General features: G+C 37.6%; 1 protein-coding gene across 2 annotated transcripts; it reads left to right on the top strand.

Annotated features, from left to right (window-relative positions):
- The first annotated feature begins 12,785 nt into the window (after window positions 1-12,785).
- Window positions 12,786-18,068, top strand: MAD2L1 (mitotic arrest deficient 2 like 1). 2 transcript variants are annotated; one of them, XM_060147416.1, is made up of 6 exons: window positions 12,786-12,973; window positions 13,758-13,904; window positions 14,844-14,964; window positions 15,955-16,058; window positions 16,784-16,914; window positions 17,950-18,068. In XM_060147416.1, exons 1-6 carry the CDS (start codon window positions 12,901-12,903, stop codon window positions 17,998-18,000), a joined length of 627 nt encoding a protein of 208 aa, XP_060003399.1. In that variant the 5' UTR covers window positions 12,786-12,900; the 3' UTR covers window positions 18,001-18,068. The 2 variants fall into 2 exon arrangements, with proteins under 2 accessions (XP_060003399.1, XP_060003400.1); XM_060147417.1 differs by lacking the exon at window positions 17,950-18,068 and having other exon boundaries at window positions 16,784-17,857.
- Window positions 18,069-21,603: the final 3,535 nt, after the last annotated feature.

Here is a 21,603-nt window from a genome sequence, read left to right as displayed (position 1 = left end):
ATCTATGATAATGAGGCAAAACCTGGGATTCTCCTGGTAATTATAGCACTCACCAGACTTTAAACAGTGGAGAAGTACTCGAGTGCTTCTTGCCTTGACTGTTACTATAACTCGGCAATCTGTACATCAGCTACACTAATGTTACTAAAACATCACTCTATGTTGTTCCCAAGTCCCAAAACCTTCAGTGGCTCTCTAATGTCCTGGAACAGTACAAATTTTCCAGGCTGCCACACAAGACTCTCTAGAAGAAAGACCCAGAAGTAATCTAATTACATGAGGATTGTGTCCCGGGTAAAGTGAGCTAGTTTGGTGCTTAAACTTTGGGTCTATCGATTTTAAGTTCTGTGCCTGTAATGTCCTACTTATATGTCTACATCTACTTTTTCTTTATGACTCAAATTGGAGTTAATATTCTTCATTAAACCTTCCCTAACCACCACCCATATCTGCCAGCCAGTTCTAGGCACTCTTTCTTTGTCCTCCAAGAAACATTCCATAGTTATCTTTGAATTCATTGTGCGTTTGCTGCATACATTCACTTGATTCTCATCTGATACCTCCTATTTGCAGCTATTTTTGTGTATCGTCTCCCCAATTAGATTTGCCTGGCAAAGAAAGGATGTTTTCTTTTCCCTCTTGCAGTCACACAGTACCACATCATGAGATAAATAGTACTCAATAAATATCGAGAAATATCTATTGAGAAAATATCTATTGAGAAAAAATGCTCTGTATTTTTATTTCTCCTTGGTTGACTTTTCTTCCCATTCCCCACAATGGCTGCTCAAAAAAACCTTGTCTGTGTATCTCTGCCCTCCCCCACTTCCCTATCTTGCCCCTTCCTCCACTGAGAACTAAGTTCTTGCAATACTGTGATTTATAGAAAATTTATATATTTGGTCATCCAGATGACCAAACATATATGAAAAAAAAAATATATATATATATATACAAGCATACATACACAGTGGCCAAATATATATATATATATATATATATATATATAAAATGATAAATATTTGGTCTTCATCCACAGTTCCTGGCTCACAGCTCCCAAAGCCCTTGAAATTTCCTGATCAATAAGGGCAAAAAAGATAATATTTGGGTTCTTGCCTTCAGTTCCAGAAAAAGTTCCAGGGAAGGTGACTTTTGGGTCCCACCCAAAGAACGGGGGCTGGTCGCCAGGAAAACCAACTCTGTGATTAGAGGGTTAGAACTTTCAGTCCCACCCCCTGATTTCCTGGGGAGAGGGACTGGAGATTGGATCAATCGCCATTGGCCAATGATTTAGTCAATCATGACTATGTAACGAAGCCTCCATAACAACCCAAAAGGACAGCTTTTACCCTTTTTCAGGGAGCTTCCATGTAGAGAAACCAGAACACCTCATGTGCCACGCTGCCAGGCTCCACGCTCCAAGAGGACAGAAGCTCCTTTGTTCAGGACCTCACCCTATGTATCTCTTCATCTAGATATTTATTCATATAGTTTAATATTCTTTTATAATAATTTTGTAATTAGTGAGTAAATAAGCTTTCCTGAGTTCTATGAGCCGTTTTAGCAAATTATTCGAAACCAAGGAGGAGGATGTGGGAACCTCTGGTTTGTAGCCAGTAGGTCAGCAACACAGGTAACCAACCTGGGCTTGAAACTGGTCTCTGAAGTGGAGGGTGGTCTTGTGGGACTGAGAACTTTACCTGTGGAATCTGATTCTATTTCTGGGTAGGATCAGATCGTGTCAGAATTGACTTGAATTCTGGGACACTGATGGCATCAGAGAATTGCTTGCTGCTGTACAGAAGCCTACACACACACACACACACACACACACACGCTGGAATTGGGTCCATGAACCCTTTGCAATTATCTTCAATGTTTCATTAAAAATAAAAATTTCCATACTCTCACCTCTTCTTTCTTGTATATTTCCCAAGAAACTGTCTCCCTCTCTTTTTATTTTTTTTTGCGGTACGCGGGTCTCTCACTGTTGTGGCCTCTCCCGTTGCGGAGGACAGGCTCCGGACGCGCAGGCTCAGCGGCCATGGCTCACGAGCCCAGCCGCTCCACGGCATGTGGGATCTTCCCGGACCGGGGCACGAACCCGTGTTCCCTGCATCGGCAGACGGACTCTCAACCACTGCACCACCAGGGAAGCCCGAAACTGTCTCTTTTAAGGCTTATTCTCCACTTAGGTCCTCGATGCCACTGTTTTCTGTGGCCTCTGGCTCTATTAGTTATACCTTTCCAACTTCCAACTTCAGTTTTTATATTTCTTCTGGCTCTCTTTCCTCTATATTCCTAAAAATAAAATTCCCAAGATCCAGCAATTGTTCATGTTATTTCCCCCACTCTCCAAGCCTCTAACTCATAAAACTTTCGCTTCTATCTCATTATCCCTCACTTCCAAACTCCTTGAAAAAGACTTCCATCCCCTCTCCATGCCCCAAATTGCCCCAAATTGCTTCCTCACCAAAGATCTCTTGAGTGCAAAATCAAATGATGTGGGCTTCCCTGGTGGTGCAGTGGTTGAGAGTCCGCCTGCCGATGCAGGAGACGCGGGTTCGTGCCCCGCTCCGGGAAGATCCCACATGCCGCGGAGCGGCTGGGCCCGTGAGCCATGGCCGCTAAGCCTGTGCGTCCGGAGCCTGTGCTCCACAACGGGAGAGGCCACAACAGTGAGAGGCCCGCGTACCGCAAAAAAAAAAAAAAAAAAAAAAAAAAAAAAATCAAATGATGTTTTCCCGGTCATTCTTATTTGTACTGAATTGCATACCAAACTACTAAAATATTTTCCCACCCAACTCAGATTCACTAAGTAGGTTTTTAGGACATTCATTTCATGATTTGCCTCCTACTTCTCCATTTCTTGAGTTTCCTTCATTGTATCTTCTTCCACCATGTGACATTTTATTAGTTACTAACCCCCAATTCCTTCCCTGAGTCTTTTCCTGACCCAAACTCACTTGAACTCACCCAAACTCATCTCCACATATACAATTTCACTATGACCTCTAAGATACCACACTTTATTCTTCAGAGTTCAAACACATGAACACATTTTCAAAATGTCTCTCAGATTTGTCATCCCTTTACATTTTTCTTGTACTGGACATCCTCACTTCCTTTTGTCAGAACTACCCACAGAGTTGGCAAGCTGAGCAGAAGGCTGGATTTCAATCACCAATCTGTTCCTTAGCCAGAGCATTTGTATAGGACACACACACACATAAAAAAAAACCATTTCTGCTGTTGCAGTCCTATTCAGGGTACCCTTTTTAGCTGCCCGCTCTTAACCTGAAGAGACAGTACTTCACCCTGGGCCCCACCTCTTGTCTCTCTTCCTCCACTTCTGGCCTCTTGCCCTTGCTCCAACCCCTATCCTAAGCCCAGGGTCTTCTCTCTATGCTGAAACCTATGTTTCCATTAGGTTTCCAGCCATTCGGCTTCATTGTGTTCCATTGCTGGATGAGTTCCAGGAGTTTCACATCAAAAATGGAGGGAAGGACAGGGCATAAGGACCCCTCAAGGTGGATTACTGAAATCTAGTCAGACCTTCCACACTTTCAGGATTCATATCCTGCTATCATCTAGATGGCCTGGACCTTAGATAAATTAATCCAACCTCCTTCTGTAACTTAGTTTCCTCCATTGTAAAAAATGCAGGTAATAATAGTACATAATTCATGGGCTGTGAAGGGGTTAAATACATTGATTCACATAAAGCACTTAGAAGAGCGCCTGGCAGAAAATAAGTGCTCAGTTAAAGGTAGTTAGCACTATTATTACTTCTTCTTTGTCATAATGTTAAGAGAGCGTCTGTCCCAATCTCTGCCTTAAATTGCTTTACCTAAGGACTCCTTTAGTTATCCTAGACTAAAGAAGTACCAGACAAGTACCAGGAGAGTTGCATGGGAAAGTGGAGGAAAAGCTACCTAAATAATAATAATAATAACTAACAATAACAATAATATAACAATAACAAGAATCATATATTAATAGTAAATCAAAACTTCACTTGCATTATCTAATGGAATCCTTACAAAAAATTTATGTGGCAAGTACTATTATTACCTCCATTTTACAGATAAGGGAAAAATTTCTTAATTTTTCTTAAATTGTCCAGATAGTCTGCCTCTAAAAAGTTTCTAGAACATGCTATTTTGGCATCCCTTTCTTGCACATTTGCCTAAGAACTCTGCTTCTGATAGATTGCTTGGAGATTCCTGCTTCTTTAAGCAATGCCATGACACTCCACCTCCATGCTACCAGTAGTAAAGCTCTTTCTCTTGTGATCCAAATGGACTTCTACCACATAAGAATTTGTTGAAACTCTGAAGAGGGTTTTTATTCCATGCCTTCCGCAGACTTAAGTGGAAAATGAATGGGATTCAAAAGCCTGGGGCACTCTTTCCCAATAAAGATAATGTATTTTCCTCATAGGATTGCTCTGGCAGAAGCCAGCAAGGAGAACGAAAACTCAAATTTCTATACAGGCATGCAAGTTGGCCAACCTAGCTATATCCATTCCATGTCTGCCTGGGAGAGGGGACAAGCAAGGACCATGACCATCCCCCAACTCCACGTGATATATCCTTCAGCCAACAGGGTTTCTGCATACATTCTCAAAACCAATTATTTCCAGATTGGGATGTGTGCACAAAACAATTCACTGGGGTACAGGAAGAAATGTAGAATTCCCACTTATATTGACTCTTTAAGAAAATAAACTAAGCTGTACTAAAATGTAACAAATGGATTGACACCGACACCCTCACAGTCTGCAGGACAGAAAGTCACAGGTCACGACTAGTATCCCCAAAGAAATGAAAGTCAACTGTTGCAAATTTAATGGCTCTTTCTCTGTGCAGCTAACAGTTGGTACTGTGCTATCTAACAAGAATTTCAGAAAAATTAACATTCATGTTCTTTCAGAGAAAAAGTGACTTTTAAAATGAACAATTTTTTTCAAGACACTCAAGCTACTGAGAGAGCATGTCTGTGTCAATTATTTTTTTAAAAAAACTTCATCTGAACATTGGAAAACTTGGAAACAAGTTTTTCTAATCTATTTATAATATTTCTAAATTACAAATTAGTTCCAAGGGCAATTAAAAGATAAAAACAGGGGCTTCCCTGGTGGCGCAGTGGTTGAGAGTCCACCTGCCGATGCAGGGGACACGGATTCGAGCCCCGGTCCGGGAAGATCCCACATGCCGCGGAGTGGCTGGGCCCGTGAGCCATGGCCGCTGAGCCTGCGCGTCCGGAGCCACTGCTCTGCAGCGGGAGAGGCCACAATGGTGAGAAGCCCGTGTACCGCAAAAAAAAAAAAATGAAATGGACCCACACTGCTTAAACCTTTGTTTTAGACCCATTTTTCAAAATAATAAAAATACAACACTTTTAAGTTTGTAAGAACATCTAATTGGCACCAGGAAAATGGGGAATTTAATAATAACTTTTCAAGGCTTTGCATAATTGCTAAATACAGGTAAATAAAAATAAGAAGTCAACAATGAACTCTCATTAGTATCTTCATATCTTTGTGATGTAACTTTTTTAGCTCTGATGGTCAAAAAACCAAAAACTCAAAAAACAAATAAAAAAATCCAAGTATTAAATTAAGCTGAAGTATCTGACTTTTAAATCACTCTTCACAAATAATTAAACCAAGATTTTTAAGAATAAGGAAGCATATTAACCATGTAAGTCTTAATACAGTTAATATATTTAGTGAAAGTAAAATTATTTTCTAGCGATACGAGTCGTTTTTTAAAATATTTATCTCATCTTTCTTACTTTCCTACATACATATACATACACACACACACACACACACACACACACACACACATACACACACTATACCTAATACTGTGGAAAATGTCTATAATTTAGAGATAAATAAACCTATATTGGCGTGTATTCATTATCTTCTCTGTTACTGATGAGACACACTATTTTAAACAAGATCTTTGAGAAAGAGAAGAGGAAGGTACATTTACACTTCCAGAGTCCTTTGAATAATCTTCCTTCAAGTTCCAGTCTCCCAGAAGGCATAGGCAAGTGTACTTGGGGCCTTAAGTTCTTCCCACACTCCTGATCTTTTTCCTAAGGCAGGCAGCCATCCTAGGAATAGCAACGCATAACTTCTTCATTCACTAAGATGTTCAACTTCTGTGTTAACAATAGCATTTTTGGCTGCTCTTGAGAAGTAAATATCATAATTTCTTATTATTTTAAAGGAGATTAAAGGTAGTTCAAAATTAATAAGAGTCTTAATGTATAATTCCAAAAACAAAAAGAAATCTATCTTATTAATAATTTTTTAATTATACAAACTCATAACTACATATTACTTTTAATAACAAAATTCTGTGAATAAATTTTAAAAACATATAAATTTATGTAAACTAAAATGCTACAGTCCATTGTTTCGCATACTAGAGTCTGCAAGAATATTCTCGGAGATATACTAATTAAATGAAACTTGATTTCAAGTTTTCTTTTGTTTTGATAATGGCGTAACACAGGTTTAAAGAGGTATATACTGGATAACCCAAACAATTGCCTTAAAACAAAGCTGCAATCTATTTTGGAGTAAAATGTTACCACCTATATTTACAACCATATTGGGACTAAGCAATCATAAAAAGACACGATTTAATATTTAATCCACTTAATCTCCAACATTAAACCAAAAACTGTGGAATTCAGTAACCCTTTTTGCTGTTAGTTGATGTTAAACAGGTTATACAAATCATTCAAGAATTAAAAACACTGTCATAGCCAATTTATATGTAGAAAACCTCAGCACAAATAATAGAATTAATGTGCATGACTGACCTGTAACCTGATAAATATGGTTTGACTACTGTATTGTTTGAATGAGCTATAAACACAATGCAAGTTATAAGAAACTTGTTTCAGTTGAAAAAGCCAAGTTTATCTAAATAGAAAAATATAAATGAATTTAAAGTAAAGTGATTTTCATGTTCTCACAAAGCTTTATTTCCCCATAAATATTTTATAAAAAGGTACTAACAAATATTTGAGAAAGACCCAACTTTATGGCTTATTTATTTTGTCTATGGAATGTCTCAAAAAATACTTTTCCACTTACTCAAATAACATCTTAGTTGTATTATTAGCTGGTAGATTCAGCAGAACTAATTCACCTATATTTACATATTAAGCAATAGTAAAAATGACTCTCACCTACAAAAGATTCAGAAGCAACAAGCTTAAAATGTACTATGGGCATAAAATATTTAACCAAATTTAATATGTAATTATAAAATCATTTAATGCATTAAATCTGTTTTTATTAATTTAATTGCAACCATGGCTTTTAATTCTTCACAGAGGCTTTGTGCTGTTAGTTTCCATATCAGACACTCTTATGAGCTGTTTTGAATTTCATTTACATTTTAAAATATACTCTGCTGTCAAAGACAATTGATTGCAGAACCCATTCTTCATATATATATTACACACACACACACACATATATGTGTATGTGTATATATATATATATATATATATATATATATATATATGTTCCAAACAGTCTCTGAGGATTAAATAGGAATAAGAGTACCTACCTTTCAAGTTATGCCTTTTGGTGCCTAATCATGGTTGAGCTATGGAAGACTTCTAAGTGACTATATATTACTTATCATAATAGAGTTATGATAAAATAATACAACATGGTAATACTTTCTGGTAAGAACAGCCCATGGTTTTCATTACAAGAAATTATGGAATTATTAATAAGTTTTCAATAATTTTTGTACTGAATTTTTACTAAAGATAAAATTTTAATATCCTATGCATGCAACTGGATCATTAAAAATGATGAATTATGTAGGTACAGAGATATATTTGTTAAGTTTATTAAGCCATTGCTTATTAATAAAATTTCATGATTCAAATTTGTTCTATCATTTTGAACATGTGGACCAACAATCAAAGAGTCCTTAGAAGGAAAGTATTTGGGGAAGATGGATCTCTAGGAGATTTACATTACCCAATTCAATTCTTAAGCTTATGAAAAAATGTAAACATTCATTAGATCTACAAAATAAACCTTAAGTAATCAGAGTAGAAAATGTCTGATTTTAATTCTTGCTCTTCACATCAAATGAGAAATTATCTATATAAGAAATAGAATAACTAAGACTTATGACAGCATCCTTTCTTTTAAAGAGAGCAAATTCCCCATACTGACATAAATATCTATGTGCACAGAATTTTTAATCTAAATTTAGTGGATAAATTTAATTTTATTAAAATTCTCATAAAGATAAGCATTCCTGTTTTACCCATTTTAGAACAAAATGCTCTATTTCAAGATATTGGACTCAAGAATAACACCTGGAAATGTGATGGAAAACTGTCATAAGTCTATCAGAATAATGACTCAACTACCTAAAATGTTTTTTTTTTCCAGGTAAAAACAAATATGCAACTTAAATGTAAATAAATATGTTTTCAGGCATGTGTGTATGCATACACGCCATGTGTTTAAAAGAATTGTAACAGTTCTATAATATATTATGATCCAACATTTCATTCTGATGTGTTCCACACATACGAATACCTTAGAAATCACTAAATTCTTTTTTCCTCATTTCACTTTGAACTAAAGCACATACACATGGACTGTTTTTTAAAGTATTATTTTACATGTAAACAGTGCCATCTTGTGGCGTTTGTAACTATTTGCACACTGGCATAAAATTCATTAAGGACTGTAATTGCCATTTTCTTGACAAGTGTACAGGTTATTGAACACCCTTAGTCTAAAATCAGTTAATATTTTAAAAATAAGAGAATTTTACAGCATGTCTTCAAATAGAAATAATTTTAAAAGAAACTAAGTCAAGAACCCAAGATTCTATTACTATAAATCTTCTACTAACCAGATATTGAATCTTAGACTATGTAGTCACTCCGGACCTCAGTTTCCTCATCTCTAAGACTGTCCAGCTAAGTTATTAGTTAATTGCCTAAAATTCCATTTGATTCTAGCTTTGGAAATTTTTATGAGTATTTCTGATTTTAGCATTCTAATATGGAATACAGGTCTGTTTATGACATACGTTTTCATATTCATCTCTTTTATAATTTTAGGTTATTTGATTATGCACTCTGCTTGAATTTTCTTCAGAAATAAATCTTAATTTATACTTCTCCCTGTCCAAATAACCTTCCCCTAACAATACACATTAGAAAGATGTCACTGAATTGTGAATAAAAGTAAATTCAAGTAACTGAAAACAAGTTTTTAAAAAACCTTCTGTAAAGATAAGGGTGCATGCTTTAGGTAAGATGGGATCAACGTCAAACCAAGTGCCCAAAAGCTAATGGGAAAGAAGTTCCACCAAAGCTTCTAGAATCGTAAGTGTTACAGTGAAACAGAACAGTCTCAGAGTTGAGCAGTTCAACCTAACATCCCGAGAGCTCTGACCAACTCTACTGTATATGGCAGGCTTGCCACCTTGGATTCTGTACTAGCATTTCATTCTTCCTCCATATCAGTCATCAAAACTCAATTCTTTTTTCAAAATGCCTTGCTCTGATGTATACTTTATTACTTAAACTCTGGCATCCATCTAGTCCAGGAACTCAACCTCCTAGGCCTGCATTACTAAAACTGCCATCATAGTTTACTGCTTTTCAAAGACTGATTTAAGAACTTGCATCAGAATCATTTGGGATGCTGGTTAAATCATGTCATCTCCTAGACTCCAGAAAGTAGACCAGCACTGTCCAATAGAAAGATGACAAAAGTCATCTATGTAATTGTAAATGTTCTGGTAGACAGATTAAAAAACTAAAAAGAAACGAGTGAAATTATTTTAATAATATATTTTATTTAATCCAGTACATGTATAGTATCATTGTAATATATAATCAATTACCAAAAAAATCAATATACTTTACATTCTTTTTTTATACGAAGTCTTAGAAATCGTACTTTATACTTGTAGCATGTCTCAGTTCACACCAGCACACTTTAAGTTCTTAAGTCACATGTGACTAGTGTCTATGGTACTGAACTGAACCAGACTGAAAGAAGGAGGAACAGAAGCCAGGAATCCACATAGTTTGCAAAATACCCAAGTCATTCTTTCACATGCTCAGGTTTGAGAACCACCACTCTAGATGGTCCACTACACAATCTATTCTACTACCATTACTGAATTTACACTTGAAAAAAAACACCCCTTTAATTACAACAATCCTAAGAATTTAGAAATCCTTGTACATCTAGTTCAATCAACTCAAATGGGTATTGGTATTCAAAGCTCCCTAAAAGTGGCCTTACCGCATCCATCCAACCTGCTCTCCAACTAGAAAACATTTTGGGTTCTTCCATGAAGTTTTCCTAGGCAAATATTCAAATATTTATTTAACAAATATTTGTGGGGCACCCAATAAATGTCATCATGAATCCTCTGCCAAAACAGGAAGATACAAAAGATATCTTTAAATAATGATAATGTAATTGTTTTCATTGCAAGTGAAAGCAGTGCTCTGAAATAGCACTATGGGATGCTATGAGAGTTCTGCATAAGAGCAGCACCTTATACCCTGAGGGGTAAAAGAAAATTTCTTTCATGCAGTAACATTTAAGTTTAAAAAGTCTGGATATAATCAGAAATTTGAACAGATAAAACTCAATTTCTGGGCAGAGGAAAGCACCTTACAAAAATCCCTGAGTTTGAAACGTTACTAAAGGAGTAGGCAGGTTAGGATAGTAACCTGAAAGGAGGCTGCCAGGTAGGCAGAAGCCAGATACCAGGTAGGCAGAAGCCAGATAAGGTCCAATTTATGAGACTTCAACTGTTTTTTAAGTATGCATATTTAAACAGAACTAGATTACAAATCCTCAAAAAGCACAGACCATGCTTTCTAAGCCTTAATCATTTCTTACACCTCCTCCTAGAACACAAAGAAAGCATTAACAAATACTTCCTCTATATATGGAAATCTCATATATTTTGCCAGCCTTCTAGAATCTCCAAAATTATACTAACGATTATTTGCATCTACTGTATTATTATGAAACTGAAGGAAGTCTTTCCTGAAGTGCTAAGTAGTAAGTTCCTTAGAAAGAGAGACAATTTATACATGAAGTAAGGTGGGCATCATGCTCTACCAGCGTGATGCCAGAATTCTGGCTCTAACCCAAAATCCTGGTGGAAGGAATGAAAAGGTGGTGATTTAAACACACGCATACACACTTGTACCACAGAGACTAAAGAATGTAAGGAAAATATTTCACAGGGCCAAGTCAGCTTATTACCTCTTATACCTGTTTCACTCTTCAAACTGATCAAATTCTGATACCTAACACTGTGACTAGGCAGAGTTCTGAGATGGCCCCCCAAATTTGTGGCTTCTAGGGAGCATATACTATATAATCCCTTCCCTTGAGCGTGACCAGAAACGTAATTATGAGGCAAAACCACTTTGAAGATTAGCTTCAACAAAGAGGAAATTATCTGGCTGGGACTGACCTAATCACGTAAGCCCTTTAAAAGGACCTCCCTGAAGTCAGAGAGACTGGAAGTGGGAGAAGGCCTATGGAAGGGCTACCTGGCAAAAGCACAAGGCTGGCCTCTGGCCAACAGCTAGCAAGCCAATGAGAACCTCAATCTAAGAACAAGGATACTAATTCTGCCAGGAACCAAGGAGGTCAAAAGAGGACCCCAGATTTTAGATGAGATCCCACCTGCAGACAGGTGCCTTTACTTCAAACTTATGAGACTATGTAGAGCACCCAGCTATGCCATGTCCCAGACTCCTGACCTAAAGACTGAGATAACAAATGGGTGTTGTTTTAAACTAATTTATGACCATTTGTTACGCAGCAATAGAAAACGAATACACTCGGGCATTTTTCTCATATAATTAAGTAACAGTACATCTGGTGGTTAAGTTTCTCAGACTTCATTTTACGAATAATTTTCCCATCTGCTTTAAGTATAAAATTGTTTCACATCTCACATGAACATTAGCTGTGCACTATCTCCTTAATACTTCTTATCCTAACATTAAAAGTCATTGAATTTGTGAGTCAAAATTCACTGAAAAGCTCTTCAGTGCTGATGGGCCTTTTTGGTGAGGTGACCTTATTCCTGACCAGTCGCCTAGGGGTGGAGGGGTACACAGTGCAAGCTGGCCCAGCAGACGCAGCCACCTGCTGCCCCCAGACTCCGCCTCGCAGGGAGGCGGGGCGGGGCATAAACATGAGCTGAGCCCAGGACAAACAAGGGATAGAAAAATGCAAGCAGTTCGTCCCTTTAACCCCTAACCCAATTTCTCAAGAAAAGCCGCCCACACAGTAATCCCTCTAAAACTGTGGCTAGGCTGCCGCGCACGCAGTTGCTTTACGAATTCCCAAAGCATCTAGCATGTTCCAACCGCCCACTAAGGATCCCTGGGGCCACTTATGCCGCAGCTGGCGGACAGTTCATATCACTTTCAAAATATCTTTCAAACTAGGAAACTGTGCTCCTTGGTCGCTCTGTCCCCAGACCTAGGGAGCGGCCACTAAAACCTGGACCTACCATCTTCCCCCATGGGCGCCAGGCAGCCCGCCGACCACAACTACCGGCGCCCAACAGGGGTCCTCCCGAGCCTAAACCCTGGGAAGTGTCACCACGCCTACCCACTGCGCCTGCGCGAACGGCCGCTCCTGCGGAGGCCCAGAGATCTTGCGGGACCCAGCTGCGTAGGGCGGGGCCTAAAAGCTTGTCGCGCCTGCGCGAGGGGCCGACGGCGTCCTGCGTCGTTACTTTTGAAACGAGTGGCGGGGAACTGCTCTGGAAACCCCTGGTGTTGCTGTCTGCCGGGTGGAAGCGCGTGCCTTCATCCGTGGGCCTGGCCATGGCGCTGCAGCTCTCCCGGGAGCAAGGCATCACTCTGCGCGGGAGCGCCGAAATCGTGGCCGAGTTCTTCTGTAAGTCCTCGCGCAGGCCGTAGGGCGGGGAGAACGGAGCCCAGGCCGCCCGGCAGGCCCGCGGTTCGGCTTCCGAGGCGGGGGGAAGCCGGGTGGGCCGGAGCGGCCCCGAACCCAAGCCCTCTCAGCCCTGGCCTCCTGCCCGGCAGGAGGAATCTGGGAAGAGGCGGATGCAGGCGCCTCCTCCCGACGCGTTGCTAATGATGGCGGAGGACGCCTAGGTGCTGCTGAGGCCTGCTTCGCGCTACAGCCCCTTCGCCGGGAGAGTTTCTTTAAAGTGCAGAGCTCACCCCTCACCATCACCCCCGCGAGGTGAAACTGGTCGACGGTGATGGAAGCGCCGTCCTGGACCAGGCCAGTTGTACCTTCTGATAGAACCTGGCAGAACTTGTGATGATAAAAGAAGGAAAGAGAGAGGGGGAGAGGCTTGCCTGGGCTTTGGACTAGTCAGTCGGTTGCCTATTTTGACATCCTCTAACCACACAGTCTGAATTTGGACTTGTTTTACAATGAAATGAAATTTGCCACTGGGAGACTAATGCAGTTTGGCATTTTTCTTTTATTGCCACATAAATGCAGGTATCACTTTCTCTCTTACTTAGAAGTAATATTTTAAGGATTTTTAATGCCACTTTGTACCTATTCTGCTTTCAGCAAAACACAGAAACACGTGTGTTTAGACTTTTACAGCTTTACACCATTAATGAAACCATAGCCACATCTAAATATGCTTTATTTCCCGAAGTTACAAAGTGACAATGACTTTAATATTTCTTGTTTTCAGCATTTGGCATCAACAGCATTTTATATCAGCGTGGCATATATCCATCCGAAACCTTTACTCGAGTGCAGAAATATGGACTCACCTTGCTTGTAACTACTGATCCTGAACTCATAAAATACCTAAATAATGTGGTGGAACAACTGAAAGGTAATTAATTGTAAAACTGAATTCAACCTGTGGGACTAAACTTAAAGAAGAAGAACTACTAAATAACAGCGCTCATTAGAATTTTCTTATTTTCACCTATTTCCATTTGTCTTTTTTTTTTTTAATCCTGCCTGAGTCAGTAGCCTTTTCTATCTGAACACTCATTTTTTCCTTTTCGCTCAAGAAGTTGCAGTATTGTTGGATCAATATTTGTTCTCCATCTATTGCTTTTCTTTCTTTTTCTAGAATTCCTATTAGTTTCTCTTTCATGTTTCTCTCCACTTAGGAATCCCATTTCTAATTTTTCTGTGTTGTGGGATATTTTGCCCTATCTACCCATTTGACCTTCCAAATTACTAGTCCTAAAAAATGCTACAGCTCTCATCTTTTTTTTTTCCTTTTTAGTTTTAAAATTCACGGATCATTTTTGTTGTTTTAAGTAACTTCATTTTTTAAATTACATCATTGTATTTTCATTAACTTCAGGGCTAAATCACCCATCGTCATTCATAGGGCTGCACTTGGATTATTTGGTGTGGAACCTCTTAGAACTAAACTCAAATCCTCCCTGAGTCAAATTTTCCTATTTTATGCTTTCACTGTACCATATTTTGCACCTGCATAGCAGTTACAATTTTAATTTCATGTTAATTGGTGTAGTGATTAGGTTAATGTTATCTCCTACACTCTTGCCTTGGATTAGGATGGAAGTACCGAATGTTTACGATCCTGTCCTCAGCACCCAGTGCTATACCTGGTATAAATACTGAGAATTTGAAAACAGGAGCTAGGTTATTGATGGGGCAAGTTTTCTGTATAATTTGGAGGAGATCCAAAATAGCAGTGGTAGAAATTTGCTGAGGATAGGAAGTGGGACCCAAGAAAAGAGTTGCTTTGTAATGCAGTGAACCAAAAAAGATGCCTTGTTATGTGTTACAGAATGGTTATGCAAGTGTTCAGTGCAGAAATTGGTGGTAGTCATCTCAAATATTGAAAGTGGTGAGGTCCTTGAAAGATGGCAGTTTGATATTGAGTGTGACAAGACTGCAAAAGATGACAGGTAAGTAGGAATTTAAATTATTTCCACTTTCATATGCTTGTTCTAAAACTTGTTTTCTTTACAAAATGAGTTCTAATTATATTGAACAAGTTTCATAGAAGGTATAGTTTTTTCTAGGATGTTTAATTTGATCTTCAGTCTTCTGTGGAAAAGAACTGTGCTTACTTTGGCATGTCACTGACTTGTATAGTATCGCCTTTAGTCTAAATTGGTGAATTTCAAATTGTAGTATTTATGGTGGTATATGCAAAACTCCATACAGTATACTAGGTGGCCCATTTTATGAATTGTTTAAAGGTACTTTTAAGCTTAAGGGATTATCCTAGACTCTCCCAGTTTAAGATGCAATTCTACTGTATTTCACTTAATGCCACAAGTTTCCTAAGACACTTCATAAACTCTGAAGTTTCCAGACTACCTGAATGGGAAATACCCATCATAATATGCTAATGACTAGCATTGTCCTAGGCATACTTACCTGTAAATTCAGAACCATTTCTCATAATGAAATGTAGTTTGCTTCTGAAGCCTTTGGTCTCTTTTAGGAAATGTTTAGCTTATAAAAATAATTTGACATACAATTTAATATCTTATTTGAGACAATAGGGAATTAGACACTTAGGCGTTACTAAAAATGCCAAAATGATTATACCAATTAAATATTTTAGATACCACTGTTATTTTTTTTTTAAGAGGTACTGAAGTTTTCCTAACTTGAAGCACTTGGCAAATTTTCTGGTCATCTGATACAAAATGACCTGATCCTAAGACCAACCATAAAAAATGATTGGAAGGATAAATGAAATAATAAAAATACATACTATGCCTACTGTGGTATTATGGGTCCTAATGATGTACTCATTTTCTAAAAAACTCCTTTTTAATGTATTACTTATTTGATTTTGGAATCATTTAATTAGATAAATAATCTTACAGATGTTTTAAATAACTCGTTAAAACTTAAATTAATTGATTTGGTTTCTTTGGTAGTGCACCCAGAGAAAAGTCTCAGAAAGCTATCCAAGATGAAATCCGCTCAGTGATCAGACAGATCACAGCTACAGTGACATTTCTGCCACTGTTGGAAGTTTCCTGTAAGTATTATACAACATCACATTGCCTTAAATTTGTTGGGGAAAAGACTAAGCTACTATTTTAAGAATTACCCCTTTATTAAATTTTTTCTTAATTATCAATATCATGTAATAAAAATGAGAAAGCATTATAAAGGAAAAGTAATGTTATATGCATTCTGGAAAATTTGGAAATGCTGAAAAGGAAAGGAATGAAAGTATTCCACAACACTCACTCTTGAATGTTTTGGTGTAATTTCTTTCATTATCTTCATTTCTTACACACTTTTATGTATTGATATATATTTAAGACTATAGCTATAATTGTGTCTTGCTTTTCTATCTTCCTTATTCCTTCAAACATCAGATATGTCCTGAAAACCTACTATATGTCACACTCTGTTCTAGGCACTAGGATACATCAGTCACAGAACCAAGAAGTTAGCTTTACTGTAGGTTACATTCATGCTATCCCATGTGATTGATTATACACTTTCTACAAATATTTTTAACGGTTTTTTCTTTAAAGAAAAAAAAAACTTGAATTTTTCATAAGATAAAGTGAAAGGAGTGCGATATTTTCTGTACTACAGTAAATTTCCATTGAAGAAAAGCAGTGAACTAGTTTTACAGACCAGGCTAAACTACATTTCTAACACTGTGTGGTTCAAAATGTGAGGGAGACAGGGCAGGTAGTTTTACTTTTGAAAAAATAATGTACCTTAATTATTTTATCCCCAATTTAGGTTCATTTGATCTCCTGATTTATACAGACAAAGATTTGGTTGTACCTGAAAAGTGGGAAGAGTCAGGACCACAGTTCATTACCAATTCTGAAGAAGTTCGTCTTCGTTCATTTACTACTACAATTCACAAAGTAAATAGCATGGTAGCCTACAAAATTCCTGTCAATGACTGAGGATGAGCTAAAGACAGTAATGTACTTGTATCCTCAAATGTGGTTTTCCTGAAACCAAATCAACTTTAGTTGATATACTTCATTGGTTAATTTTTAGATGGGGAAAACTTAACATTATACTTTACTGAATCTGTGCATAATTGTTCCATTCCTTGGTACCTGTTTCACTTTCCATAGGGCTGATGTAAGTTATTGCACACTGTTGCAAAGGGAACTAGCAGATTTCATTAGCATTGTAATGTCAGTTCCTTTGAAGGTAGTACTGTAGATGGAAAAACTTTTGCCATAAAGCTAAATGTCTTTCTAAATCAGACCTTTTGGTCAAGCAGCTTGACTCAGAATATACAGAAATATTTAAATATAAAATAGAACAAAAGAAATATGAATATTCAGAATATTTGTTTAGATCCTGAAAGTAACTAATGATAGTCCATAAGTAATAAAATATTGCTCTTATTAGGTCCTTTTGCCATTTATTCATTTGTATAGTTTACATATTGAAAAATTTTCCAATTACTTGATTTTAATTTATATAACTTGAACCCATGAAGCTATGGATATTCCTACTGTTCAAATTGCTATGATACCAAACTTTTAAGAATGTCCTTTTATGTTTTATAAAATCAAGCTTTAAATGACAATGATGAAATAAAGTTAAATGTGTATGTTTTAAATTTGTCTTGCAATATTTTTATATTGGTGTGGTGTTAATACAGCTAAATAGTTATGATGCATTAAGTACAGCATATTATTTCTTGTGCCTACTATGGTTGTAGGGCCTAAGAATTCAAAGTTGAGTAAGTCTTGAGGTACTTTCAATCTAATGGACAAGCTTTTATTGTACCCCCTTCATCTCATAACAGTAGATTTAAAATAAACATTCTTTTTGTAAAATGATAAATGTCCTTTGTAATTAATTCAGTTTAGCAAATTTTGGATTGTAGAACCTTTCTATACTCTTAGCCTGTTGTTTGTCTAATTTTCCATATACAGTTGACCTTTGAACAGTGCAGGGACTGGATCATTGACCCTCCAAGCAGTTGAAAATCCCAGTATAACTTACAGCCAGCCCTCCATATCTGTGGTTACTCCATACCCCTGGATTCAGCCAGCTCCGGATCGTGTAGTACTGTACTATTTATTATAGTACTGAAGCTTGAGATCTTATGAAGGAGAGGAAAATATATGGCAAAGGACCATGAAGTAACCAAACAGGTTTACTTCATTATGTATTTGTCTTTATTATTTCACCTGGATAATCTTCTCTCTGATCCAATTGTGTGCTTGTTAAGAATCAAGGAAAATGTCTTACATCCTTTCATCTCTTAGAGCTGCTGGACAAATAGGTGCCAGTTTTTGATGATGGGTATCGTGAATGCTGTTGCAAAGGCCAATCCCTAAAGAGTTGTTGAAGCTGCCTAACTGAGGTTCACCCACAAGTCTTCCTGAATAAGAAAGTAGGTACTCAGAAATGGAAATAATGTTTATTTAGGGATGGTCAAGAGTCAACATTTGAATTCTTGAGCTGTTCATAATCTGTTTAACATCTGAAATATGCATTGAGAAGGAAAGCAGAAATAGAGCTTGAGTAAAAATACGGAGAGAGTTGAAAATCATGGTCCTATTTTTAGGAAATATGTTTGAAAGTTTTTATAGAAAGCAATGACTGCTTCAGGAAACACTGAATGCCCCTTTGTTAAACAATGGGAATAATAAAATGTGGTTCTTGCTCCAAAAAAGCTCACCAGCAGCAACATTATATATTGCTGATGATACATTTCTGTCATTTATGTTTCTGACAAATTAAGTGATCCTAATATTACTACTTTTGTGATTTATTGTGGTACTTACTTCTCTCTCCTTTAAGAGTTATGTCCAGAAATTAATGCTCTGGATTTGAATGTTACCTTCAATAACAGGAGCTTCTGCCATACAATCTATAGCCTGCAAGTTACTGTATAGTATCAGTTCTGCATCAACTAGGCTCTTGTTTTTTTGAAAACAGAAAAAAATTGGCTTTGAAAAAATTTAATGGAAGAATATTAGCTATGTAAAGAATAAAAGGAAAGGCTGAAAACCAGAGAACTAGGGAAGCCCCAGGGATTTTCAGTGACAAATTTGTGAACTCTGCATATCTTTATGTAATATATGGACCACTGGTGTTACCCAGTGATCTATCCAAATGACTCAGATTGCTAGTTTAAAGAAAGTGACAATGAAAAGCTTTGTTTGCATTTTAACAAGCTGCGATGTAAGACTAAGAATTAGGGGAAACTGCATTTTTAAATACTTTGACCATTTCATCTCAGCCAACATCGTTAACATGGTTAAATTAGACTTCTTACACCATTTGCATGTTAACTGTTTACTCTTGTGAGGATTCTGAGGAGCCAGTCTTGATCTTTCTCACCTCTTACAGATTATGTATCAATTCAGAAATACACATATTGGAGTTGAATGGGAGCCAGGCTATGAGCTTTACTGATAAAGCTAGATTGGAAAAGCTTTGGCCTAAGGTTCCAGCTGGACTTGTCCCACCCTCCTACACCTTCAGCCTCACCCTGGGGGGAAGATATTTAAAGCAATAGACGAAAGAACCGTGACTGACTTCATACCATGTTAAATAGAAGCTAAGATTCCAAGAGAATCTGGTGGGCTTCTAGCCCTGCCTGGGCTCTGACTCCGTTTTGCTCACCATAGGTAGAGGAATGAAACCATGTTCCAGTTGAGCCCATCAAGGTTTGAAATAGAGCTCCAGAAGGGACTGAACCACACCTGGTCTTCAGGATCCTTCTCTCAGTACCATCAATCAGACAAATCAAGCCTCCATGGGAATTTTTACACAGAGGTATAACAATCTCATGTCTCCACTGGCTTTTGTTGTAGAGCAAACAACCATAACATAGCAACAATAAGCATTTTTTCCTCCTTCAAGTCTGCAGGTCAGCTGGGGTGTTGTCTTCATTCTCCCCTAAGTCTACAGGTCATGTGTTATTCTACCACTGAAAGGGCAGTGACTAGCCAGAATTCTTGAAGCTTAGTTTCAGAACTTGCACACTGACACTCTTCCACATTCCACTGGCCAAGAACTTGCACACTGACACTTTTCCATATTCCACTGGCCAAGGCAAGTCTTATGGCTAAGCCAGACTTCAGTAGGGAAGGGAAGTATACTCCTCCCAAGGAGATGGGGGAGAGGTGTGAAAATACGGTGAAAGGATCTAATAGACCAGGGGTTGGCAAACGTTTTCTGTAAAAGGTCAGATACTAGTTTAGGCTTTGCACCCATATGGTCTCTTGCACCTACTCAAGTGATTCCGTCATAACTTGAAAGCAGCCTTAGACAACAGGTAAACGAATGAGCATGGCTGTGTTCCAATAACAAAAAACAGACGGTGGGCTCTATTTGGCACACAGGTTGTAGTTGGCTGACCCTGTAATAGACCTGTTTGCTGTTTTGTTCACAAATATTCAAACCCCTCCCTGGCTCAGAGCAATTGATTTTGTGATATTCAGGGCTCACATTTAAAGCAACGTCATTTGTTTTCTCCATCCATGGTATCTCAAATGGGATGGCTCTTTATCCCATATTCTGCAAAACACAACTGGCTATTTAAGGTACTCCTCAGGACACCCCACAGTGAATTTTGATCTGAAAACTGGGAAGGGAGGTTCTTTGGCGCATGATGCGTACGAAGAGATTCAAAATAGCATAAAGGCTACACGCCTCCATTTTTAATCACTATATAAACATGCATGCTGAATAAATGTTACTATTAGAATGCATTCAAGTTTCTTAGGTTCATTAACCTCCTATATATTTTAGCATATGAACTCCAAAATCATAAGCATAATAAAGTAGGTATCCACATAGACATTTAATTTTTCTTTACCTTCTGTTTCCATTTAATTGCTTAGTCTGTAAAATTTATCTTAATTTTATTTTCTGTGAAAGATCAGAATAGCTATGATGTTACATTGTAATGCCTGTATTTTCCACCAGGTGTCACTAATGTTGTAATACTTAAAGTGAATTTCTTCTGACTCTAAATTAGACTAATATTCTGCTTTTCTTATTGGAAGTTAACATTGGGATTTCTGTCTACAAAAATATAAAGGAATCACAGGGAAAAACACAGCATCTGTCTTTTGCTAGGCACTTTACATGAACTATTTCATTTAATTCTCAGGCTTTAGTGCACAAGCGGAATCGTGGGGTCAATGGGCATGCAAATGGCACTATGTTTTTAAAGTTTAGATGGCCTCTTTTGACCTCAGCCAAGGAAGCTCATTTGACTCCACAACAAGCACATCAAAAGCAATTCTTCACCCTTTTCTTAATGGTTCTTACCTTCTACATCATTTTAGCAATTGAGTGTCCAGAACAAATTACTTTTCCTTTACTGGGCTTTGAGTTTCATTGGTGAGTTTGTATTTACACTTTCCTCAGATGACTCTGACCAATGAATGGAAGGAACTAAAACAGAGAGGACTTTATCCTATGCCGTATCTATACTGTTTATAGAATAAATCAAGTGTGAATTTTCAAGCATCTGTGAAACAGGTTTCCAACTAATCAGAAGACTTGTTCATTTAACTACCTCGGTTACTCCTTGGGGAATTAATTTTTGGCTTAACTTGTAAATA

Source organism: Lagenorhynchus albirostris, chromosome 4 (assembly GCF_949774975.1).
Source record: "Lagenorhynchus albirostris chromosome 4, mLagAlb1.1, whole genome shotgun sequence".
NCBI lineage: Eukaryota > Metazoa > Chordata > Mammalia > Artiodactyla > Delphinidae > Lagenorhynchus > Lagenorhynchus albirostris.
Note: the sequence above shows the minus strand (reverse complement) of the source record. Positions and strands in the feature narration are given on the sequence as shown.